This window comes from Pleurodeles waltl, chromosome 2_2, assembly GCF_031143425.1.
Source record: "Pleurodeles waltl isolate 20211129_DDA chromosome 2_2, aPleWal1.hap1.20221129, whole genome shotgun sequence".
Classification (NCBI taxonomy): Eukaryota; Metazoa; Chordata; class Amphibia; order Caudata; family Salamandridae; genus Pleurodeles; species Pleurodeles waltl.
This window is the reverse complement of record NC_090439.1, coordinates 846409859-846430643: the sequence shown is the minus strand read 5'-3', so window position 1 is coordinate 846430643 and position 20785 is coordinate 846409859. Positions and strand designations below refer to the sequence as shown.

Below are 20785 nucleotides of genomic sequence, written 5' to 3'. Positions count from 1 at the left end.
TAATAAATGGAATCTTATTAAGGCATTTATGTTGGGAGATGTTTGGTATCTCCCAGGCATAAATTCATTTTACCAACTCTGCACTGATTTTGCACTGGTGGAGTCGGACGTCTTTTGAAACCTTCAAGGCAAACATGTTTTTCATAAATATGTCCCTATAAATGACTACGTATCTGACTTTTCTCCATTAAAAACTAGGTTACAGTCTGAGCCCTTACACAACAAAGCAGTTTCTCTGATTTACAAAACTCTAGACAGCAACACCCCCATATACACCGGACGGCCTAATGTTGAAATGCAAGTGTGCTTTGAGCCCACACGAAGACTTGGATGAGAGGGTAAAAGCTGGTAGATGTTTATGGCAGAGTGCCTGTCCTGCGCGTGTTGTACTCATTTAATTAATCAGATCACAATATGTACACATTCAGTTGGCTCTGTGTGTGTTACAAATTGAAATGATACAGCTTACCTGCAGTGGCACTTCTGAACGGTTTGTTGTTGCACAGGTACTTGCAAACGATAACCTTGAATTGGCACGAACTACATTTAAGCGAGATTGGTACTCTTGTGGGTGGAGAGAGCTTCTGAAGACCTGTTAAATTGTACAATTAAAGCTGTAAACACAAGTAGGTAACATTTGCATCAAAGCTATGATTAGGTAACTGATCAGTTTTATCTCATGTCTCTCTTGAGCGTTTTGCTTTAGTCCATGAGTGAGTCTGCAACAGACTTAACAAATACTTTAAATAGATCTTTTTCCTATTATATTCCATGTTATCCATTTGGAATACAACGTGTGACACTTTAGCGAGCAGAGCAGTTAGATGATGAAAGTGGTGACAGTAATGTTAAAAAGGGAGATTGCAGTGGAGAATGGACACAGCTGAGAAAGAGTTGCACAAAGGTTATAATGTGAACATAGCGACAGTGTTATGAGAATATGTTGTCCATGTGCAAGCACTTGTTATGCGATGTACAGGAGCACATTAATGCAAAAGTCCCTACTGTCAGGCAAAAGAACACTCAAAACTATTTGGAGTCTACCCACATTCCTGCTGGTCTATCTGTGCACGTCTCCCTGTTTACCCCTCCCTCTAGAAGCTGCTATAAAGCATATGTCTGGGTTTGAATTCAAATCCACTGAATGGAATAGGAGGGATAATTTGTGTTTACTTGTCCCGTGTCTGTAATCTATAGTCGGGTACGCCTGTGAAAACGTAAAGACCACGGCGAAGGACATGGAAACGGACTGCCTGCCGAGTTTCATAATTATGTGTACTTTTCTGCTGGACATGCAAGAAATAAAAGAAAAAAGTTACTTCCCTGTAACTACCGTTCTGTAACATTGGGATCTTTCATATATTAACAAGCTTGAATCATCCTTGTTGTCGAGCTGGGAATCCCAAATGTGAAAATAGGATAGCAATGCAATTTTAAACATTGCCTGGAAGGCTTTAAACATGATCGCTCTACTAACCCCATCACCTTGTTGGAAAATACCCAATCTTCAGCCAATCAGGTGATAGCACACTGAGCACTACTCCCCACACAGTCTTCAGTACCTTAGAGTTTGAAATGCGTGTGAGAGGATTACATTTGGTAGCCGGGCCTGTTACAAAGAGGAGGGTGAGCTACATGTGAATCTATGAAAGTTCCAATGCTGGAGAGCTGTAGCTCAAGTAAGTAACCATTTTAATTCTCCAATGTTGAATCTTTCATACAGTCATGATTGAATTGGACTAGCAAACAGTTAACAATAATACACAAGCAAACAGTGGGAGCTTGATCAACAGACAGGCTCACCTTCTAGGAAAAGACTTACCTTTCCCAATGCTTTTTCTACACAGCAACGTTTACTAAAGGTTTATCCTTTATAGACAATCCTGTGAAGAGGGCTGTCAACTTTGAAATGCATTCGTTGAATAAACAGTAACAGGATTTTGGAAAGGATGGCCTGCTCCAGAATGGCTCAAAAGGGTATCCACTGTTTCGAAAAGGACTGTCCTTTCTGGGGACCCCCAAAGTCTACCAACAACTGGTCTGATAATGGAAGTCGAGTTCGACCTTAAGATGCTGTTTGTGAAGCCTTATCCTGCACACTCCTCTTGTACATAAGGTCAAATTCTGCATAATGCAGTACTTTGTGCTATAAAGATCAATTCTACTGTGCCCAGGGAAAAATAAACAATGATATAACTGCATTTTAGCACACTTCCCATCCGGAAGTGTCACAGTTTTGCAAATGCCTCAAAGCGTTGTGATTTTGCATTGAAAAAAAGCCATTATAGCAAGATCATGAAAACATTGCTCACTTGCCCCACAGCCTTTCGTAGATTCCCCTTCTTTGAGACAAATAAAACTATATGACAAGAATGCTTATATGAAATTAGACACTAGCCACCGTCAAAGATGGGCAATCTCAGAAATGCATTGGGACAACCAGGCAATTCCAAGAAAGATGCTTCATTTCTGCTCTGTGCATAGGTTAGAAAGAAACCCTCATCGATTGTGACAACACTGTATTTAACTGCCACAAGACTTGGTAACAATACTCTTGGAGAGGGGGAAAGGCTTTAGGAGCACTTTGATAAATTCCTTGATTAACCTGTTAGTCCACCGTAATGGCGTGCCAGCAGCTCGTCTAAAACATGTAATAAATGCAGTAGGTACTTTGTGAGAGGCGGGTCTCAGACCTGAGTGAGCTAAGTGTAGCAGGAGTTGTAGAATTCGATGAGGAAAGAGGGAAGGGATAAATAAATTAGTCAAAACACCATATGCAACACAATTTCCACATTAATCCATAGTCTAATTGGTGGATATGGCATTTCGCTCTGCATTCTTTTGAAATGTCTAGAAGTGGGTACTAATTGAGCTTAGAGCCGTACTGACAAGTTCAGTGATGCTTTGTTGCAGTTCAGGGCTTGCCTTTGCTGTGTGGTTGAAGATTAAGCACTGGCATCAGCTGGATTCAGGGTTCCTCCGAGAGCAGAAGGCACGCTGTGGACCAGTACTGTCTGGGCTATACTGGAGATATCAGGACCAGAAAGCAGTTCCCTTTCTCATTTTGCTCAGCACTCGGAGGATGAGGTTAAGTGAGGAAAGGCATAAGCAAAGGTCCCTGAAAATGCATTCCCTATGACACTGGTAGTGCTTGTGTTCTGACATCATGAGGCCAGAAGTGGTAACCATCCATATTTGTAATGCTGTAACAGTGGAAGATACTCTTCAGTTGACTAATTCAACTTCCTCTCTGCAGTCTCCTGAGATCGGATCAGAGTGCCTGCCCAATCACTGCTAGTCCCTGACCAGAGTACCGAAGTCAGTGAAAACTCATAATAGATGGCCCATTCCCATAACATCTGAGCCTCTATTAATCGAAGACATGTTGTTTGTTGTTATAAAATATGTAGGCTGTGTTATCAGTTTCTAGCAGGAGTGAGAAATCTTTGATTCTGGACAGGGAGGATTGGAAATCCATTCTAAATCCACTTCAATCCAGCACATTCATTTGGAGGCTATCGTCACTTGACACAGGTGGGTAGGTCATGCAGATGGCCACCATGAAATGTGCTGCCCCCTTACAAATTTAGGTCTATAGATGCGGCCTCCATTATAATCACCAAAGCAAGGCTGCTTTCATCATTGGAGTGTATGTTATTTGGTCATTGAATAAGCCTATGCTTTAGGCTCACTTGCTGTTGAGTTTCTCTTTGAATTATCTCATATGTAGATGCCAAAATGGGTGCAAGGGGTTGCAAGATTACGGCATCCCCAGTAAGGATATAAACTGGTACACTGGAATGTTAAGCATGGGATGTTTTTTCTCGCAGTTGGCTAGCTAAGCTGTGCAGTCGTGAAGCCCTTTCTTCTGAAGGAACTGCCTTGCTTGTGATGATATCCAGAACCACCCCCAAAACTGTATTTATCTTCACAGTATCAGGGAAAGGGCTATTTTGCGGGGACTAAAACGATTTTCCCTTTATCAGCCAACCATCGATGTAGGGCAAAACATGAAAGCTTTGTCTCCTGAGATAGGTTACCACCAGAGCCATGCACATAAAGATTTGTGGAGCTCAATTGAGACTGAATCGAAGCTCTTTGAACTGGCAATGGCAACTGGCCACTTCGAAACATAGATATTTCTGATGTGTAGGGTGAATGGGAATATTGCAGGTCCAAGGATGTCAAAGTTCCCTTTCTTTAAGAGCCAGAGAAAATCTTGCAGGAACACCATGTGAAATGATTGTTTCTTGACGTACTTGTTTGCTCACCATAGCTGCACCTTCTAGTTGCCTGAACCTGGACATTGTGAGATCTGTTGCTGAATCTATTATAGCTGAAGAGGCCCTTCCACCATCTTGCAAGCATTATTTTGCTTCAGTTTCTTTGTTTTCCTGGTGAAGATTGAAGAAAGGAGGTATGTCTAAGATATCTGCCCAGAATAACCAGCACATTTGCTGCAATCATGGGATTCGCTGCCCTGGCAGATAGCTTTTTATTTCAATTGTTTTTAATCTTCTTCCAGCTGCATATGACACTACAAGGTGAAATTGGGTTCTGGGTCTTTCTTTGTGCAGCCTGCATTATGGCTCAGTCTGCCCAAAGGTGACCATCTAGGGAAACAGGGTGTTCTATTTTGTTTTGTTTTTATCATCAATTCACAGTATAATTGCTGCCATCATAGCAGGTGTTTGCAAAATGCTGAGACCTTCGTTCCAGATGTGCTCAATGATCACTATGGATCTCAACATTTTACAACTTGGCTCCTTAAACTCTTAAAAAAACAATCTGCTTCCCTCCTGGGAAGTGGCAAGTCAAATCTTTTGTAAGCTCTTTCTAGCAACAAATGAAAACCTAACATTTCAACCAGAGATCAGTCGGCTGGATACTGTTTAGGTAGTCCAGAGTTGAAACAATATAGCTATTGTAGGAGGCTGTCCTGGTGTGTGATGGACACCTGGCAACCCTTATTAGTAAGTGTTAGTGTCTAGAAAGCCTGGGCACTCCAGTGGTAGCTGTCGTGAGCAGCCAAGATTTATCTAGGAGGAGTGTGAAGCACTTGCAATACCACAGTGGGTACACAGTAACTTATCACACATGAAAGGAACCACACAGTGTTGCAAGAATGAAGATGCTTTATTACAGTAACACTGAACTACAATGCTATAGGTAATCTCCCCCCTCCAGAGGTAAGTACACTCAAAATATACACTGGTAAGTACTCAGAATTAGCATAAAAACATTAGCAAGAGTAAGAAATAGCAAGGGCCAAAAAGGGTGGGCCAAACCATTTACTAAAATAGTGAAATGCGAGAATGGGTTCCCCACCAGAGGATATGGAGTAGCTACCCAAGGGCTAGAAGAGTATGGAACACCACAAGGTGAGAATCTAGAAGACCCCCAGCGACCAAGAGAGCAGAGAAAAGTTACCAGGTTGTCCTGTAGGCTAACATGGGGATTTAGAATTGGAACAATGCAAGAACAGGACCAGGCCAGTGGAACCCAACGGTGGATTCCAGATAAAGGGGACCTGTGGAAGAAGGGGACAGAGTCCAGTTCACGCAGGAGTGTCCAGGCGGAGCAGGAGGCAATGCCTACCCTTCTGTAGGTAAACATCTGGGACGATGGTAATGGATGAAGGCCAGCTGTGGAGTCCAGGACCTGCAGAGAAGTCCCTGAAGTTGCCTAGGAGCTGTTGCTTGACTATCACCGGATTCTAGACTCGTTAGTGGTCAGGAAGACCACCAACAAGCACAGCAAATGCAAGTCAGAGCTCAAGAAGATTTGCAAGGCTTGAGAAGACCAGCAAGGTCCTGGGGAGCCGACCTTTGGAGGGCAGCCCGGGCTGATCCTCAGAAGACAGGAAAGCCAGCAGAAGCAGTCAGAGCCCCCATGAGCAACCCACTGACAGCAAGCACAGTAAGTTGCAGTGAGGCTCAGACAGCACATATGAAGACGAGACCCACGTCACTGGAGCAAAAAAGAGGAGACTGTCCTTGCAGAATTAGAGTGCTCGGGCCGGGCCTACTTGGAACCTGAAGATTCCTCAGAGCAGGAGTCAACAAGCCTTGGTTGCTGCAACAGTCGCAGTGCATAGAGATTCCTCCTGGAGGAAGAGGCAAGGGCTCACCATCTCCCAAGTTGGACAGAAGGCAAAGAGGACCCGCAGGAGCCCTCTGAACTACCACCTTTGCAGGCGAACCTTTGCAGATCCAGAGGACGGAAGATCTCAGCAGCAGGACGTCATTGTCTTAGGTGCCTGCAGATGCAGGTGAGTGACTCCTTCACTCCAAGGAAGATTCAAACTTGCTTCTTTGGTGCAGCTGAATGAAGTCTTGCTGAGACCAGAGGATGCACAGCTGTGGAAATGTTGCAAAGTGCTGACAGGAGCCATGGAAACAATGTTGCAAGGCGAGGTCATCTTGGTATTGCAGTCTTGTTCAGTTCTTGAGATGTCTAGCAGTGGTTCGGTGGCCAGGAGCAGAAGAGGTCATTGCAGAGGAGTCCTAGTGGAGTCATGCATGCCGAATCTTGGGACCCACCCACAAGGGAGTCCCTAAATAGCCCACAAAGGGGCTTCGTCACTTTGCAAGGTGATCATGTATCAGAAAGGGGGTCACTGATGTCACCTGCCTAACCTGACCACGCAGATGCTCCCAGGGGCCTCTGCCCTTCTTGGTTTCAAGATGGCAGAATCAACTGGCCGCCAGGAGGAGCTCTGGGCACCAGCCCCTGGGGTGGTGATGGACATGGGAGTGGTCACTCCCCTTTTCTTCGTGTAGTTTTGCACCAGAGTAGGGACCGGGGGTCTTTGGGCTGGTGCAAACCGAATTAAGCAAGGAAGGCAGCAAATGTGATCTTTAAAGAAAACTGATGGTGTGGGGAGGTTGCCCCTCCCCAGCCTTGTAACACCTATTTCAAAGGGAGAAGAGGTTGCACCCCTCTCCCACAGGAAATCCTTTGTTCTGCCTTCCCCTACCTGAGCTGCTCAAGCAGCAGGTGGGCAGAATCTTGTCTGAGAAGCTGCAGCAGCGTGGGCTGCTTGCAGACCCTGGAAGACTGGTAGGAGCAATACTGGGGGGTGGGTCCTCTAAGAACCCCCAGAGTGCATGGAATGATACCACCAATACTGGCATCAGTATTGGGGTATGTTTCCAACATGTTTGATATCAAACATGCCTAGGTTTGGAGTTACCATTATGTAGCTGGACGATAGGTGGTGACCTCTGGCAAGTACATAGCTAAAATGGCTTTCCCACACTTACAAAGTCAAGGGAATTGGAACTGGAGTTCATAGGGGTCCCTCTGCAGTGACCAGCAGTTAAAGGGTACACATACTTTGTTATGGCAGGCTTGCAGACACAGTTTGCACGTGCTCCCAGGGGTGGCATAATCCATGCTGCAGCCCATGGGGGAGCCCTGGTGTACCAAAGTCCTGGGTACCCAAGTACTTCAAACCTTCAAAGTAGTAGGGGTGATAGTTTACTTTTGGGAGGTGTGCTCTGGCAACAGAGGAATTGGAATGTCTTTATTTGACATGAGAGTTAGGTTTGTTGCTTCAGATGTTTGCTTAATCAATGGACGGGCCTTCATACATGGGGGCTGTCATTGATGGAATTGTCGTCAGAGTTGGTATCATCAACAAGGACGTAGATTATTTCTTCTTCTGCACTGTTCTAGTGGTCTGATTTGTCCTGTTGTAGGCATTTTAGTCAATTTTAGAGTCAGATCTAAAGGTTTTTTCTTTAATGGTGTAGAAGTCACATGTGGACCTATCAGAGATATATTTATAAGCACATTTTTAGCAGCACTTATTATCTCAGATGCAGGACTTTGGTCAAGTCAAGGGTAAGTTACTAGAATGATCATGTTTAAAGCATTCCAGGCTCTGTTTAACATTGCATACTGCTGTTCTATTAGTATTTATCATGTTTAAAGCATTCCAGGCTCTGTTTAACATTACATACTGCTGTTCTATAAGTATTGTTTAGTACTGTGGGACTTCCAGCTCGACAATGGGGATAATACAAACGTATTAATCTATGAAGGATCCTATGTTAGAGGACAGGAGATTGGCTTGTTGGCATTGGGATCCAAATCCATAACCTGAGTGACAGGTCACATGAGCTTGATTATGCTAGACACGTGAAATACCTGGCAGTGAAATGCAGTGTGACATAATTAGCTCCCTCCCAAAATTGGGAACAATTTTGAATCTGAGTGTATATTTGGTTGGAGATTACTTGTCATTGTATTGGATCTAAGGTAACACCTTCAATTTGTCTAGAGTTCACATTTGGCTTTCCAATGTTTTTTCTTGGAAAAGCTCTGACTTATGTGAGGAAGAAGAATGGAGGTCGAGTTAGGAGTCCTTGCAGTATCACTTGAGATGACATGAGATATCACCCGGACTAAGAAAAGACTCTGCTGTCGTAACATGACTGTTGGGAATGGAAATGGAGACGTGCAACCCTGCCCTGAGTGCCCCAGGTGCAAGGATATCCAGACCGTTGTTACCGATTTTTAGGATCATACATGTGTGCCATGACCTAGGCCTCTCTTGTGGATGGTTGTCATGTTAGACTGGGAGAGGGACACTAAGCTGTACCCTTGTAGTGGTAAAGGGCTACTGACTTACCAAAATTTAAGTGGCACAAGCATGATGTTGACAGCATACCATTTGTGTAATGGTGATCAGTAGAAAGAACAACTCTTTCTACCTCTGGCACTTGAGGGGTGGCTTCTAGCCCACTCATGTAAAGTTCAGCTGCTGTGTGCTTAACTCACCCTTGGCCAACATTCTGCTAGTATGCACCACACCTGTGTTCGCGAATGTGTGCTGTAATGTATGTGTGCCTGTGCGTCGTACAGTATATAGAGGCCTGTGGGTTCCATGTTCAAAATTCAGGGCCTTGGAAAGGCATATGGAGGTGGAGGAGCCATCCCAGAGAGTTTTGTGAATGAATTGCATTCCTGAGAGTTGGGTTATACACATACTAGAGGAACGTTAAGCCTGGCACTCCTGTGCACTTTCAAAGGGCTCTTTGATTCTGGAAAGGTCATGGGTCAATAGGGCATATTGTCAGAGAGATGACGGGGCGGATTAGGAAAACACTGCAGAGACAGGGAATCATAAAGATGGGGGGCTGGGGCCTAACCTTTTGATAGGCATATATCAGTGAGGTTCACATCCAGCTGTAGCCCTCTAGTCCCTCCCATGGTCTATGCTGGGCTATCAAGAATGCAGTTGTTCCTGCTGCGACAGGCTGCTCCCTGGACAAAGGGACAGAAGAGGGGGCACTTCAAAGGAAGTCACAACTTCAACACAAATTCTTAAGACTGAGACTAAATCACATCTGTGTCTGGAAATGGGAAAAGAGGAGCCTGACTCTCCCAAATCATTAAACTGTATGTGTACCTCATCTTGGAGAAGCTCAGCACAACTTCTACCTGTTGTGACCAGGACTGAGGATCAAAATCTGTCAGTCTCCCTGCTGGGTGAGGTGACATTACCCAGGAGAATTAAGACCACTTGCCCTGGAGCACCAGCATCTGCTTGTCTGCTGAGACTATCGTACTCTATGAGGATGAGGAGAGTGCCTGGTGGGAGCAAGGTCTAATGGGGATCCTCTTGAGTGGACCCTTGAAGCAAAGTGTGAGAGTCACAGTACCCACAGATCGGGCTGTGTGCTGCTCAAGTTCGCGAAAGTGAATAGCCGCACAGCTCTGGGCTGCTGCCATGTTTCCAGCATTCTGTATTGCAACATCAGAGGGAGGGAGTAAGGCTGATCACCAGGCAGCAGAGCCCTTAGGGGAATTTGCTGTGACTGTAGCACTGTGGCAGTGAGGCACGATGACTTTAATAGCTATTGTGGAACGTCAGAATCTTGCTCACTTTTAGGGCCCAGCCTGAATGTTGCCTCACATAAATGGGAAATAACCAGTAGACAGGGAAGTGGGACTCAGGATTTTGCCCGTTTGCTGTGTGCTGCATTTCCCTTTCTGTTTGTATATAAATAAAAATTTTTTCATAAAAGCAAGTCTTTCCAGTATTGAATCTTTCATAGATTTACATGCTTGAATCTTTCCTGTCGTCATGGTGGGAGCCCCACAGTATTTAAAATAAGCAGTACTAAAAAGGACATTGAAAGGCCATAGAAAAAGCAAGTGACATTGTTAACCAAATCACATAGTTTTAATAGAGACAAACTTCAGCCAATCAGATGCTGGACCCAGGACCACGTCAACCCTACAGAGCCACCATACCTCAGAATTCTAACCACACGTCGTGTGAGAGAGTTTCCCTGAGCTCTGCTAAGTTGTTACAGTTAGTGAACTCTTGACCTCTTTTTTCCTCTCAAGGAATTCTTTGAATTAGGTACTGTGTTTTACCTTTAATATGTCAGAAGGATCTAAGAAAAGGCTTTTCAGGACATGCATGTCCTGTGAAAAGGCATGACTATTTTCTGAGGATCCTCACAAGGAGTGTCTATATCAATATTTTTGTACATCTTAACCATATACCCAAGGATTGAAAGCACAGCAGAATTTTGTTTTTAAAAACTTTTAAGGACATAGAAGCTAGATTGTTTTTATGGCTCTGGGAGAAAAAGTCCAGATCTCATCTGGTTCAGACGAGGAGGAGGGTCCTAGTCGCCCTCCTCAAGAGCACAAACATAAAAATGAGGGCTCTACCTCAACCATGAAGGACTCTAAAAGAATAAAGACTGTGGAAAAATCTAAATCAGAACAAAAGTCTATAAGGACTCCTCTACAGGCTCTGGGCAGAAGAAATCTGCCACCTCATCTTCTTCTGTGCCCGTCACTCCTCAGAAAGAAAGCCTCGTTTACCACAATGAGACCGTTGATGGACCCATTGTCGAGAGTAGCGACGTTAACCTAGACTTCGTCGACAGCTACGACTTAGTCTGTAAGAACAATCACATCGACGACAATGATAGCTTTGTCAATGAGGGCAGCAATGGATACCAACCACAATACACTGGGCAAAAGTAGCATTACAGAGGTTCCAACACCGCTTACTCTAAGCAACCACCTCAAAGGAGGCCATCGCTGGGAGGAACAGCCCAAGATTCGGTAGGATAACAGTGACATTTTTCGAGCACTAATCACCTTGTACCACCACAGACAACATTTGAACCACCATCTCGCTGTTTTTGTTCCAAAGGAAGAGTATCACCAGCAACAGACGAGTCTAAGGCATCATACACCAGGGTCACACCCAAGAGTTTCTGCAAAAGCCCCCATGTCATCCACTATGCAAGAGAGCACATCAACACCTCACTCTCCTAAAGCAGAACATTTCAATTTTTCTATTGAAGGGAGCTATAGATGAAGTTCCTTTTCAGCAGCGTGGGAAAGGCTTCTATTCCAACTTGATCCTGATAAAAAGTCTGGTAAATTGAGCCAAGTCATGGATCTCAGAAAGCGAAACAAATACATAAACAAGCAGCCCTTCCGCATGCTCTCATCACAGGAGATTCTACTGATGATCAACAGAGGAGATTTCATGACGTCTCTTGAGCTCTAAAACGCATATTTCCATCTTCCCATCCACATAAACCATGGCTGGTTCTTAAGGTTTGAGGTGGCGGGTGCCACTATCAATTCAAGGTTCTCCCTTTTGTCAGCTTCCAGGTTCTTTACAAAGTGTATGGCACTAATAGCTCCATTCCTCAGAAGACACGGTCACCAGGTGTTTTGAACCTGGAAGATTGGTTAGTCAAAGAATCCACATTCCTACAAAAGGCTCTACCTTGGCTAGTTGGCAGCTCTTCAAGTCTCTGGGGCTTCAACTACATAGGGAAAAGCAATCTCTCATTCCAACCCAGTCATTGGTATTTCTGGGGCCCTCTCTAGACACCATGGTCGCCAAAGCTCACCCAACTACAAAAAGACTACAAAAAATAATGCAGATGGCCGCTTCCCTCCTAAAAAGAAGGTCCACTTAAGTAAGGATGCACAAATCAATGTTGGGAAGCTATCCTTGTGCATCCCATTAATTCCAATCTGTCTAAGGATGAGACCTCTACAAGAGCAGCTGGAGTCTCAGTGGATTCAAATTTGTGGCTTGTTCACAGATATAATTGACCTCAGCCCTACAATGGGGAAAGCTTTGTCATGGTCTCTTCTGATCCACACACCCAGGAGAAAACGGCTCATAGGATAGACTAAAGTCTTGTCTGTACTTGTCATAAACAGGCGCATAATCCCCAATCCCCAGGGATAGGCAAACTGGCCTAAGCCACCGGCGCCTTGAGGCTCGATGCCCAGGGCAGACAATAACAATATGATTGACTGTTTCAGGCTTAGATTTACACAGGGGGCATAGGACAGATGGCCCATCTCACCACGAACTACAGCTGTATCTAAATCGCAGATACAAACTTTTTAGTTAGCATATCCCCATATTTCTGCTCCATAGGTTGCTGCATTGAGGGCCTTAGCTCGATAAGCCTCAAGAGCTGGTGAGATAGGTATGCTTGTGGCTCTGAAGAATCGAAGAATGGCGTTGGATCTATGTGCTAGTGTTAGGGAACTTTTTACTACTTGGGGGCCCCATTTTAATTTTGGGGACAAGGTGATACCTAGATAATCAAATTCTGACACCCTTTCAAGGTTGGCATAACCCACTTTTATACTACTCGTTCTGACTGTAGAATTTTCAAAGACCATAAACTTGGTCTTAGAGCAGTTTATCTCCATCCCCATTTCTCTACAAAAGGACCCGAATTTTAACAGCAGATTTTGCAGTCCCATTGGAGACTTGGAAATTAGCATTGAGTTGTCTGCAAACAGAAGGATGGGGATTTTCCCATCACAAATGGTGGGAGAATCATTTAAACACTGTCCAAGATATTTGGTGATGTCATTCATATATAGAGAAAAAAAGCGTAGGGGTCAGCACACAACCTTGTCGAACCCCCCTGCCTATTGGAATTCTACATGTCACTTCTCCTTGCCCACCCCTGCAGACCTGGGCATGGTTTCCACAATGTAGTCTAATTAAAATGTCCACTAGACTACTAGGGACTCCCATCTTCCTTAGAACTTGCCACCGTTTATCACGTGGGATTACGTCAAAAGCAGCTCGCAGATCAACAAAGGCTAAATATAACCTCTGATGTTAGAGGAGGACCTCTTTCCAGTACAATACTGAAAACCTAAATACCTGATCGATGGTACTTGTCTTGGGCCGAAATCCTGCGTGCAAGGGTGAGAATATCTCTACACTAGCCGCCCAGCCCAACAGTTTGTCAAGAACCTGCCTAGCAAATATTTTTTGAAGACAGAGGAATAATTTCGGCCCCTTTCCAGGTATCCGGCATTCTGCCCCCGCTTATTATTTCATTAGAAAGAAGATTTATATACCCTACCCACACTTGTGGTTAAGACTTGTATAGGTCTCCAGGAATTCCATCCAAGCCTGGAGCTTTAAGAGGTTTCAGACTATCGATAGCTGCCAGCGTGTCTTCCATTGAAAAACAAATTAGAGGACTACCTGCCTCACCTGCCTCACCCAAAGCTATACAAGGGTTCTCCGCACCTAATGCTATATTAAGGTCTACTAAGTGGCTCCCTGTGTGTTGATGTGGGGTACCACGAGAGACCTCCCCCTTATCATTTACACTCACCGAATATAAAGCACCAAAGCGTTCCTCCCACTTATCTGGTGCAATGGTACAGCGCCTCAAAGTACCCAATTCACCAGTTCCATCTGATATTATGGCCCAGAAGGCATGATTATCTCTTCGCTTCAATGCCTCAAGTAGCTTTTGCCAGCCTTCATCATCTCTTTCTTTCCTTGCCACCCTTTGAGCCTTTTTATACATTGCTCGTGCGTACTTAAGATCTGCTCAATTACACTCCCTTATCTCCCTTAACTCCCTTACCAGCACCAGCTTAGCCATCCTACAATCCCGATTAAACCAAAGTGGATGTTTTGCTCCCGACCTATGGCTGCCTCGGTTTTCACTAGAGAAAATCAATTTAAGTTTATCAAACAGAAGACAATGAGTTTGTGAAAAAAGATTGGGGTCTACAGGGAGTGCAGAATTATTAGGCAAATGAGTATTTTGACCACATCATCCTCTTTATGCATGTTGTCTTACTCCAAGCTGTATAGGCTCGAAAGCCTACTACCAATTAAGCATATTAGGTGATGTGCATCTCTGTAATGAGAAGGGGTGTGGTCTAATGACATCAACACCCTATATCAGGTGTGCATAATTATTAGGCAACTTCCTTTCCTTTGGCAAAATGGGTCAAAAGAAGGACTTGACAGGCTCAGAAAAGTCAAAAATAGTGAGATATCTTGCAGAGGGATGCAGCACTCTTAAAATTGCAAAGCTTCTGAAGCGTGATCATCGAACAATCAAGCGTTTCATTCAAAATAGTCAACAGGGTCGCAAGAAGCGTGTGGAAAAACCAAGGCGCAAAATAACTGCCCATGAACTGAGAAAAGTCAAGCGTGCAGCTGCCACGATGCCACTTGCCACCAGTTTGGCCATATTTCAGAGCTGCAACATCACTGGAGTGCCCAAAAGCACAAGGTGTGCAATACTCAGAGACATGGCCAAGGTAAGAAAGGCTGAAAGACGACCACCACTGAACAAGACACACAAGCTGAAACGTCAAGACTGGGCCAAGAAATATCTCAAGACTGATTTTTCTAAGGTTTTATGGACTGATGAAATGAGAGTGAGTCTTGATGGGCCAGATGGATGGGCCCGTGGCTGGATTGGTAAAGGGCAGAGAGCTCCAGTCCGACTCAGACGCCAGCAAGGTGGAGGTGGAGTACTGGTTTGGGCTGGTATCATCAAAGATGAGCTTGTGGGGCCTTTTCGGGTTGAGGATGGAGTCAAGCTCAACTCCCAGTCCTACTGCCAGTTCCTGGAAGACACCTTCTTCAAGCAGTGGTACAGGAAGAAGTCTGCATCCTTCAAGAAAAACATGATTTTCATGCAGGACAATGCTCCATCACACGCGTCCAAGTACTCCACAGCGTGGCTGGCAAGAAAGGGTATAAAAGAAGGAAATCTAATGACATGGCCTCCTTGTTCACCTGATCTGAACCCCATTGAGAACCTGTGGTCCATCATCAAATGTGAGATTTACAAGGAGGGAAAACAGTACACCTCTCTGAACAGTGTCTGGGAGGCTGTGGTTGCTGCTGCACGCAATGTTGATGGTGAACAGATCAAAACACTGACAGAATCCATGGATGGTAGGCTTTTGAGTGTCCTTGCAAAGAAAGGTGGCTATATTGGTCACTGATTTTTTTTTGTTTTGTTTTTGAATGTCAGGAATGTATATTTGTGAATGTTGAGATGTTATATTGGTTTCACTGGTAATAATAAATAATTGAAATGGGTATATATTTTTTTTTTGTTGAGTTGCCTAATAATTATGCACAGTAATAGTCACCTGCACACACAGATATCCCCCTAACATAGCTAAAACTAAAAACAAACTAAAAACTACTTCCAAAAATATTCAGCTTTGATATTAATGAGTTTTTTGGGTTCATTGAGAACATGGTTGTTGTTCAATAATAAAATTAATCCTCAAAAATACAACTTGCCTAATAATTCTGCACTCCCTGTATATGCAGATCTTCAAATTCGTCTAAAAACTGTATGAACCACTGATAGATCTCAGCATGTGCTTCCCGATCAGCCAGGACTCTAGGCCACGGTACATTTCGCTGACTATTATAGAGAAACTGGGTTCCGGCAGGTCTGAAAGTCCCCAGTTGGGAGACCTAACAAATTTCCTCCATTAAGCCATACTGCTAGCGGGCGATGGTCACTCTCAGTGGTGCTAAGTACCTCCATATCTACCAGATCCGGCCATAATCGTACATCTAACAAGATGTAATCAATCACACTCCTCTGGTGCCCCCTTCTAAAAGTGGGCGCTCATGCTTGATCCAAGTTTGTTCTCCCATTACAGGCACGTAGCCTGTGGGCCGTCACCATTGCCACCATCTGCAGGGCCATGTGGGAAAGATGACTTATTGGCCTATCTACCAGCTGTGGGAAACCCATTGCTCATCCTCTTCCCTGATTACCATGTTGAGAACAAGACACGGTTCAAATGAGGTATTGAAGTCTCCAGCCACTATTGGGATAGACTTACTTTTATAAGTTTCCACTAGCGTTTCAAGCATTGCCAAAACCAAGGACTCTGTTTGCTGGCAAAGTACGTGCATACACATTTCATATAACCAATGTTAATCCCCTTGGGAATCGTAAGCTAATGCCCATTAGGTCGGGGGAGTCTATCCTCAGTAATTCATGCCTACAGACTATGTCATTTCTGACCAAGATCGTAAGTCCCCCCATTGCCCTGCCCATTTTCCTTGGTGGCAGGGCCTCAACGCTATAAGTGGTAAATCCTCTAACAAAGACCTTGTTAACAGCCCATGTTTCTTGGAACACACATACATCATATTTCCCTATAAGGGAGTTCCATGTTTTGTCAGATACCTTAGGGTTCACCCTCACCACATTCCAGGAGATTAGTGATAGGTTTGTCCTGTATTCAGCCACCTTTTCTGGAGGATCACCCCTTTGTCCATCGCCCATCGATATACAAGATGCCCCCCCCCTACGGGAGCCTCTAGGGTTGATTCTGTTACAGCTGGTCCGTGGGGTGTAAGAGTTCCCCTGTCCTTCCGTAACCCCAAAGGACCTGGTCAGTCTAACTGGTCTAGTGTGGATAGTAACGGTTCCGAATAGGTACCTTAAAGGTAGTATGTTGTATACACCCGGTTTGTAGTGATCGATGTTGGCCAGACAGTTTATTCCCCAAACCCCTTGCTACTTGGGGATAAAAAAAAAAACCAGGGGTAACACTCTAACACCCCCATTCACTTGGTTTTTAGCACCAATCATATTTAACAGAGATTGGACACTGCTAGGTGACTTGAAGTTCACAATTATACAGTACCCATGTGAAGCTTTTGGCTTAGGACCCACCCACGCCACCCTATGGATAGTGAGAATTTCCTCACAGAGGACCAGTGGCCAGCCCGACTGTTTCTGTAACCAGTGTGCAACTTTATTTAGTAATGAGTTATGCGACTCACTTGTTTCTCTAGGTAACCGAGGAACATTCTCTAGGATAATAATGTAGGGGGTACACTCCGGAGGAATGTTAGGTCATATATCAAAGGTGTCAGTATGCAAACACACAGACCCAGCTTTCTCAGATCCACTGCCATGGTCTCCTACCCCTTTCTCATCACCCACAGGGTGTCCACTACTTGGGCGTTGGAAAAGTCCCTTTGGGGGTTCATTAAATACAGGTGGACCTTTTCCTTTACTTGGTGTTTGGTGAATCAATGATTCCTCTCCGTTCCCTCTCGGGCGTGCTCTCTGGGTGTCAGGGATTCCACCTGGCTCATGGGTCCTGCCACAACCTCCCTCCCTAGGCTTGGTAAAGGGATCTCTGTTGTCGTGGCTAAACTAAAATCGTTTAATCATAGCCTCTATCTAGTTGAGACGCTCAATTAGAGACTGCAATTTTAAGTCAAGGATGCTACATAATTTTTCTTCCATCTGTACAAACATCTCCCCCTGAGCCTGCCGTCGTCCCTGCCCCTTCCCATTACCGGCCCCCTCTTTTTTTGGATTGGATGGAGCGTTGGACTGCCCCCTCTTTTTTGGAAGGAATAGAGCGCTGGGCTGCCAACTGGATACTACCACAACTTAAGCGATTATCATTCCTTTCGGGATCTGGTCGTGTCCTCGTCTCTCTTGTTACCAGCTCATCGCCTGTATTATTTTTAGGAACTAATTCCAGGGCCACAAACCCAAGGGGATCATACTCCTGCCTCTGAGCCTGATCTGGCTCGCCCACGTCCCTCTTAATCCCAACTGCCACAGGATCATCACAGGGCATCACCTCACTACTACCTCCCCTCCCAACCAGCTCTTCATCATTAGAAGCTCCTATTAATGAGGCCCCCAGCACCCCCAGGCGCGGGGAACGTGGGGAAGATACAGAAAGCCGATGCTCTGCCAGCTCAATTTCCTTATCCCCACAGCCCTTACTATAAATTTGTCCATACTCCACTTGCAGGGACCTACTTGATCTATAGAGTTCATAGGCCCTGGGGCGGCCTTGCTAGTTGTCTTACGACAAGATGTCTTAGCTCTAGGCATGCTGCGAGATTAGAGTGAGGGGGCCCAGCAAGCACCAACCAGAGGCTCAAGCACTTATCTCCTAGCAAACTTCCCACTGCTCATGAGATTGCAAATAAGAATCGAATAAGTGAGCCCAGCCCTTTCTGTGGCCTCCAACTGCCGGAAGCGGAGATCATTCAGTGCACCTCCGGTCGCCACAGCAGGCGGTATGCAGCTTCCCCCACCATCTGGACTGCTGTGGGATATAGTACGGACCCCCGTCGATTTGCCAAGTTCTTAATGATGGATGTTAAAGGGGTGGCCCATCCCAGCCTCCTTCTGGTTCGGACGGGCGTGGACGGGCCTGCCCTTGGCCAGGGTTTTGCCCTGGCTCGACCTGCGCGCGGCCCGTGCTGCTTTGTCCCCCTGGCGGTTATAGCACTGCTGGTGAGGTGATTAGTGACAGCTGGTGCAGTGAGATGGAAGCCTCCTGGGGCCTAGATCAGTCAGGGACTCGTAGTCCCTCTTCCAATGTTCAGCGCGTCCCGCGCTGCGTTGTCCCCCTGGCGCTTTATAGCGCTGCTGGTGAGGTGATCAGGGGAAGCTGGTGCAATGAGATAGCTGCCTCCTGGGGCCTAGAGCAGTCTGGGACTCGTAGTCCCCTTCTAATGTTCAGCACATCCCGTGCTGCGTTGTCCCCATGGCGCTTTACAGCACTGCTGGCGAGGGGATCAGGGGCAGCTGGTGCAGTGAGATGGCTGCCTGCTGGGGCCTAGAGCAGTCTGGGACTCGTAGTCCCCCTTCCAATGTTCAGTGAGCAGATATGCCCCTGCTATGTCTTTGTCAATTATCAGACATAGTAAGTGAACAGTGAAGGCATTTTAAGTACATGTGCTGGACACTGGTCATTACGAGTTCCCTAGATACATGATGCCTTCACTGAGAATAGGGATGTTTGGTATAAAACATCTCGTTTTAATAAACCTTCACTGAATCCAGTGATGGATGTAGGAGGCTGGCTCAGTTTATGGTGTACCCCTATGGTGTGGCACCTTATACTTAGTCCAGGCAACCCTCAGTGATAGTGTTTAAGTGTCCAGATAGCAAACGCTCTCTAGGGGTAGCTGAGACGAGCAGCTGAAGATTATCCAAGAGGAAGTGGAATGAGAAATAGTGAACCTAATCAAGGTAAGTATGGTAGCTAGCTAGGGGCAGATGAAAACGTTAAGTGCCCGAGCAACCAGGTGTAGAGTGGCTAGCTACCCAGTTGTCCCACAGACTACCACAGTAAAGTAGTGGTTGGAGCTTGTGTGTTTCAGGACCCTTCCAACTGGACCTCAAGGAAACCAACAGACAAGAGTAAGGTTGGAGAGTGTCCCCACCCAAGGATACCCAGAAGACAGGAGTGCCTACACCAGGGGACCCAGATGCACAGGGGTGAAAGGAGGTCGCAAACCCTCAGAGAAGTCAATGGAAGCCTCGGATTGTCCAGCTGCTGGAAGGTGCTGGACTCTGTCCCCTTCCTTTTCAGGTCTTCTACATCTGGAATCTGCCCCTGTGTTCCACCAGCTTAGTCCACAGGTCGCGACAGCAGCTGGACACCCCTGTGCGGCTGTAAGTTTGGTGCTGCCTTGTGCCCTCCCAGGTGCTTACCTTAACCCCCAGAGACCAACCTCCGACACCGTTTTTACTCACCTATAAGAAGTGCATCTTCGGTCCTCCCCAGTCTCCATTGGTTAACATTGGGCACTGACTCCAAATTCGACCTCTGCACCCAGCCGCCCCTGTGCAGCTGTGGGCGCACTCTTGGTGCTGATCTGAACCTCGCCTGCTTTTGACCTAAATCCCAGAAGAGAGGAGCTGTAAGTCTTGTACTTACCTGCAAAAATGCATTTTAGTTTCCCTCCGTAGGTTAACATTGGAGATTCTGAAAATTTCACTGTGTTGGTTTTTTTTAAACTGAAAAGTATTTTTATTTAAAAAACTGTATACCTTATTATGAAGTTCTTTGGTTCAGAGCATTTATAAAAGCTATTGGTTTCGGATTTATTTATTGAGTATGTGTGTCATTTATTGCCTCTGTGAGTACAACAAACGTTTAACACAACTCCTTGATAAGCCTAGCTGCTTTCCCACAGTATCACAAAGAGAGCTGTAGACCTTTCTATTGCTGCCTCTGCACATTTTTGGGGATCTATGGGACTCTCTGCACAGTGTACTTCATTTTAGTACACTATATAGAGAGCCCGTGTCCTACATACATCAATATGCTCGAACTAAAGGCTGTTTTCCTAGGACTCCAGTTGTTTTTACACAGCATTTGCGGGTCCTCTGACCTAGTCAAGCAAGGGGGCATGAGGTTAAAGTACCTTTCCTCTCAGGCCCTGAAAATTTGGGAGTGGTTACTAAAAGACAACAAGTAGAACATATCCTAAGCATAGACATTGTATGGGCAGATTCCCTCAGCAGGGCAATCAGTCAATGCCACAAATGAGAAATGGCTCATAGACTACTGTCTCAGGTCTTCAAGAAATGGGGTAGTCCAAAACTGGACCGCATTTCCGACTCTACCGAGCAAAAAGTGTGAAAATGTGCAAGCAGATTCCCCACAGAGAGGATCTTGGGGACCTGCA

At 45.4% G+C, this 20785-nt stretch overlaps 1 protein-coding gene across 1 annotated transcript in view; it reads right to left on the bottom strand.

The window, feature by feature from the left end:
* CIBAR1 (CBY1 interacting BAR domain containing 1) overlaps positions 1–20785 on the bottom strand; it is a 306725-nt gene that overhangs the window by 24368 nt on the left and 261572 nt on the right. The window contains exon 8 of the mRNA XM_069220467.1: positions 470–592. Coding sequence (XP_069076568.1) covers positions 470–592 — 123 coding nt within the window. The remainder of the gene's footprint in view (positions 1–469; positions 593–20785) is intronic.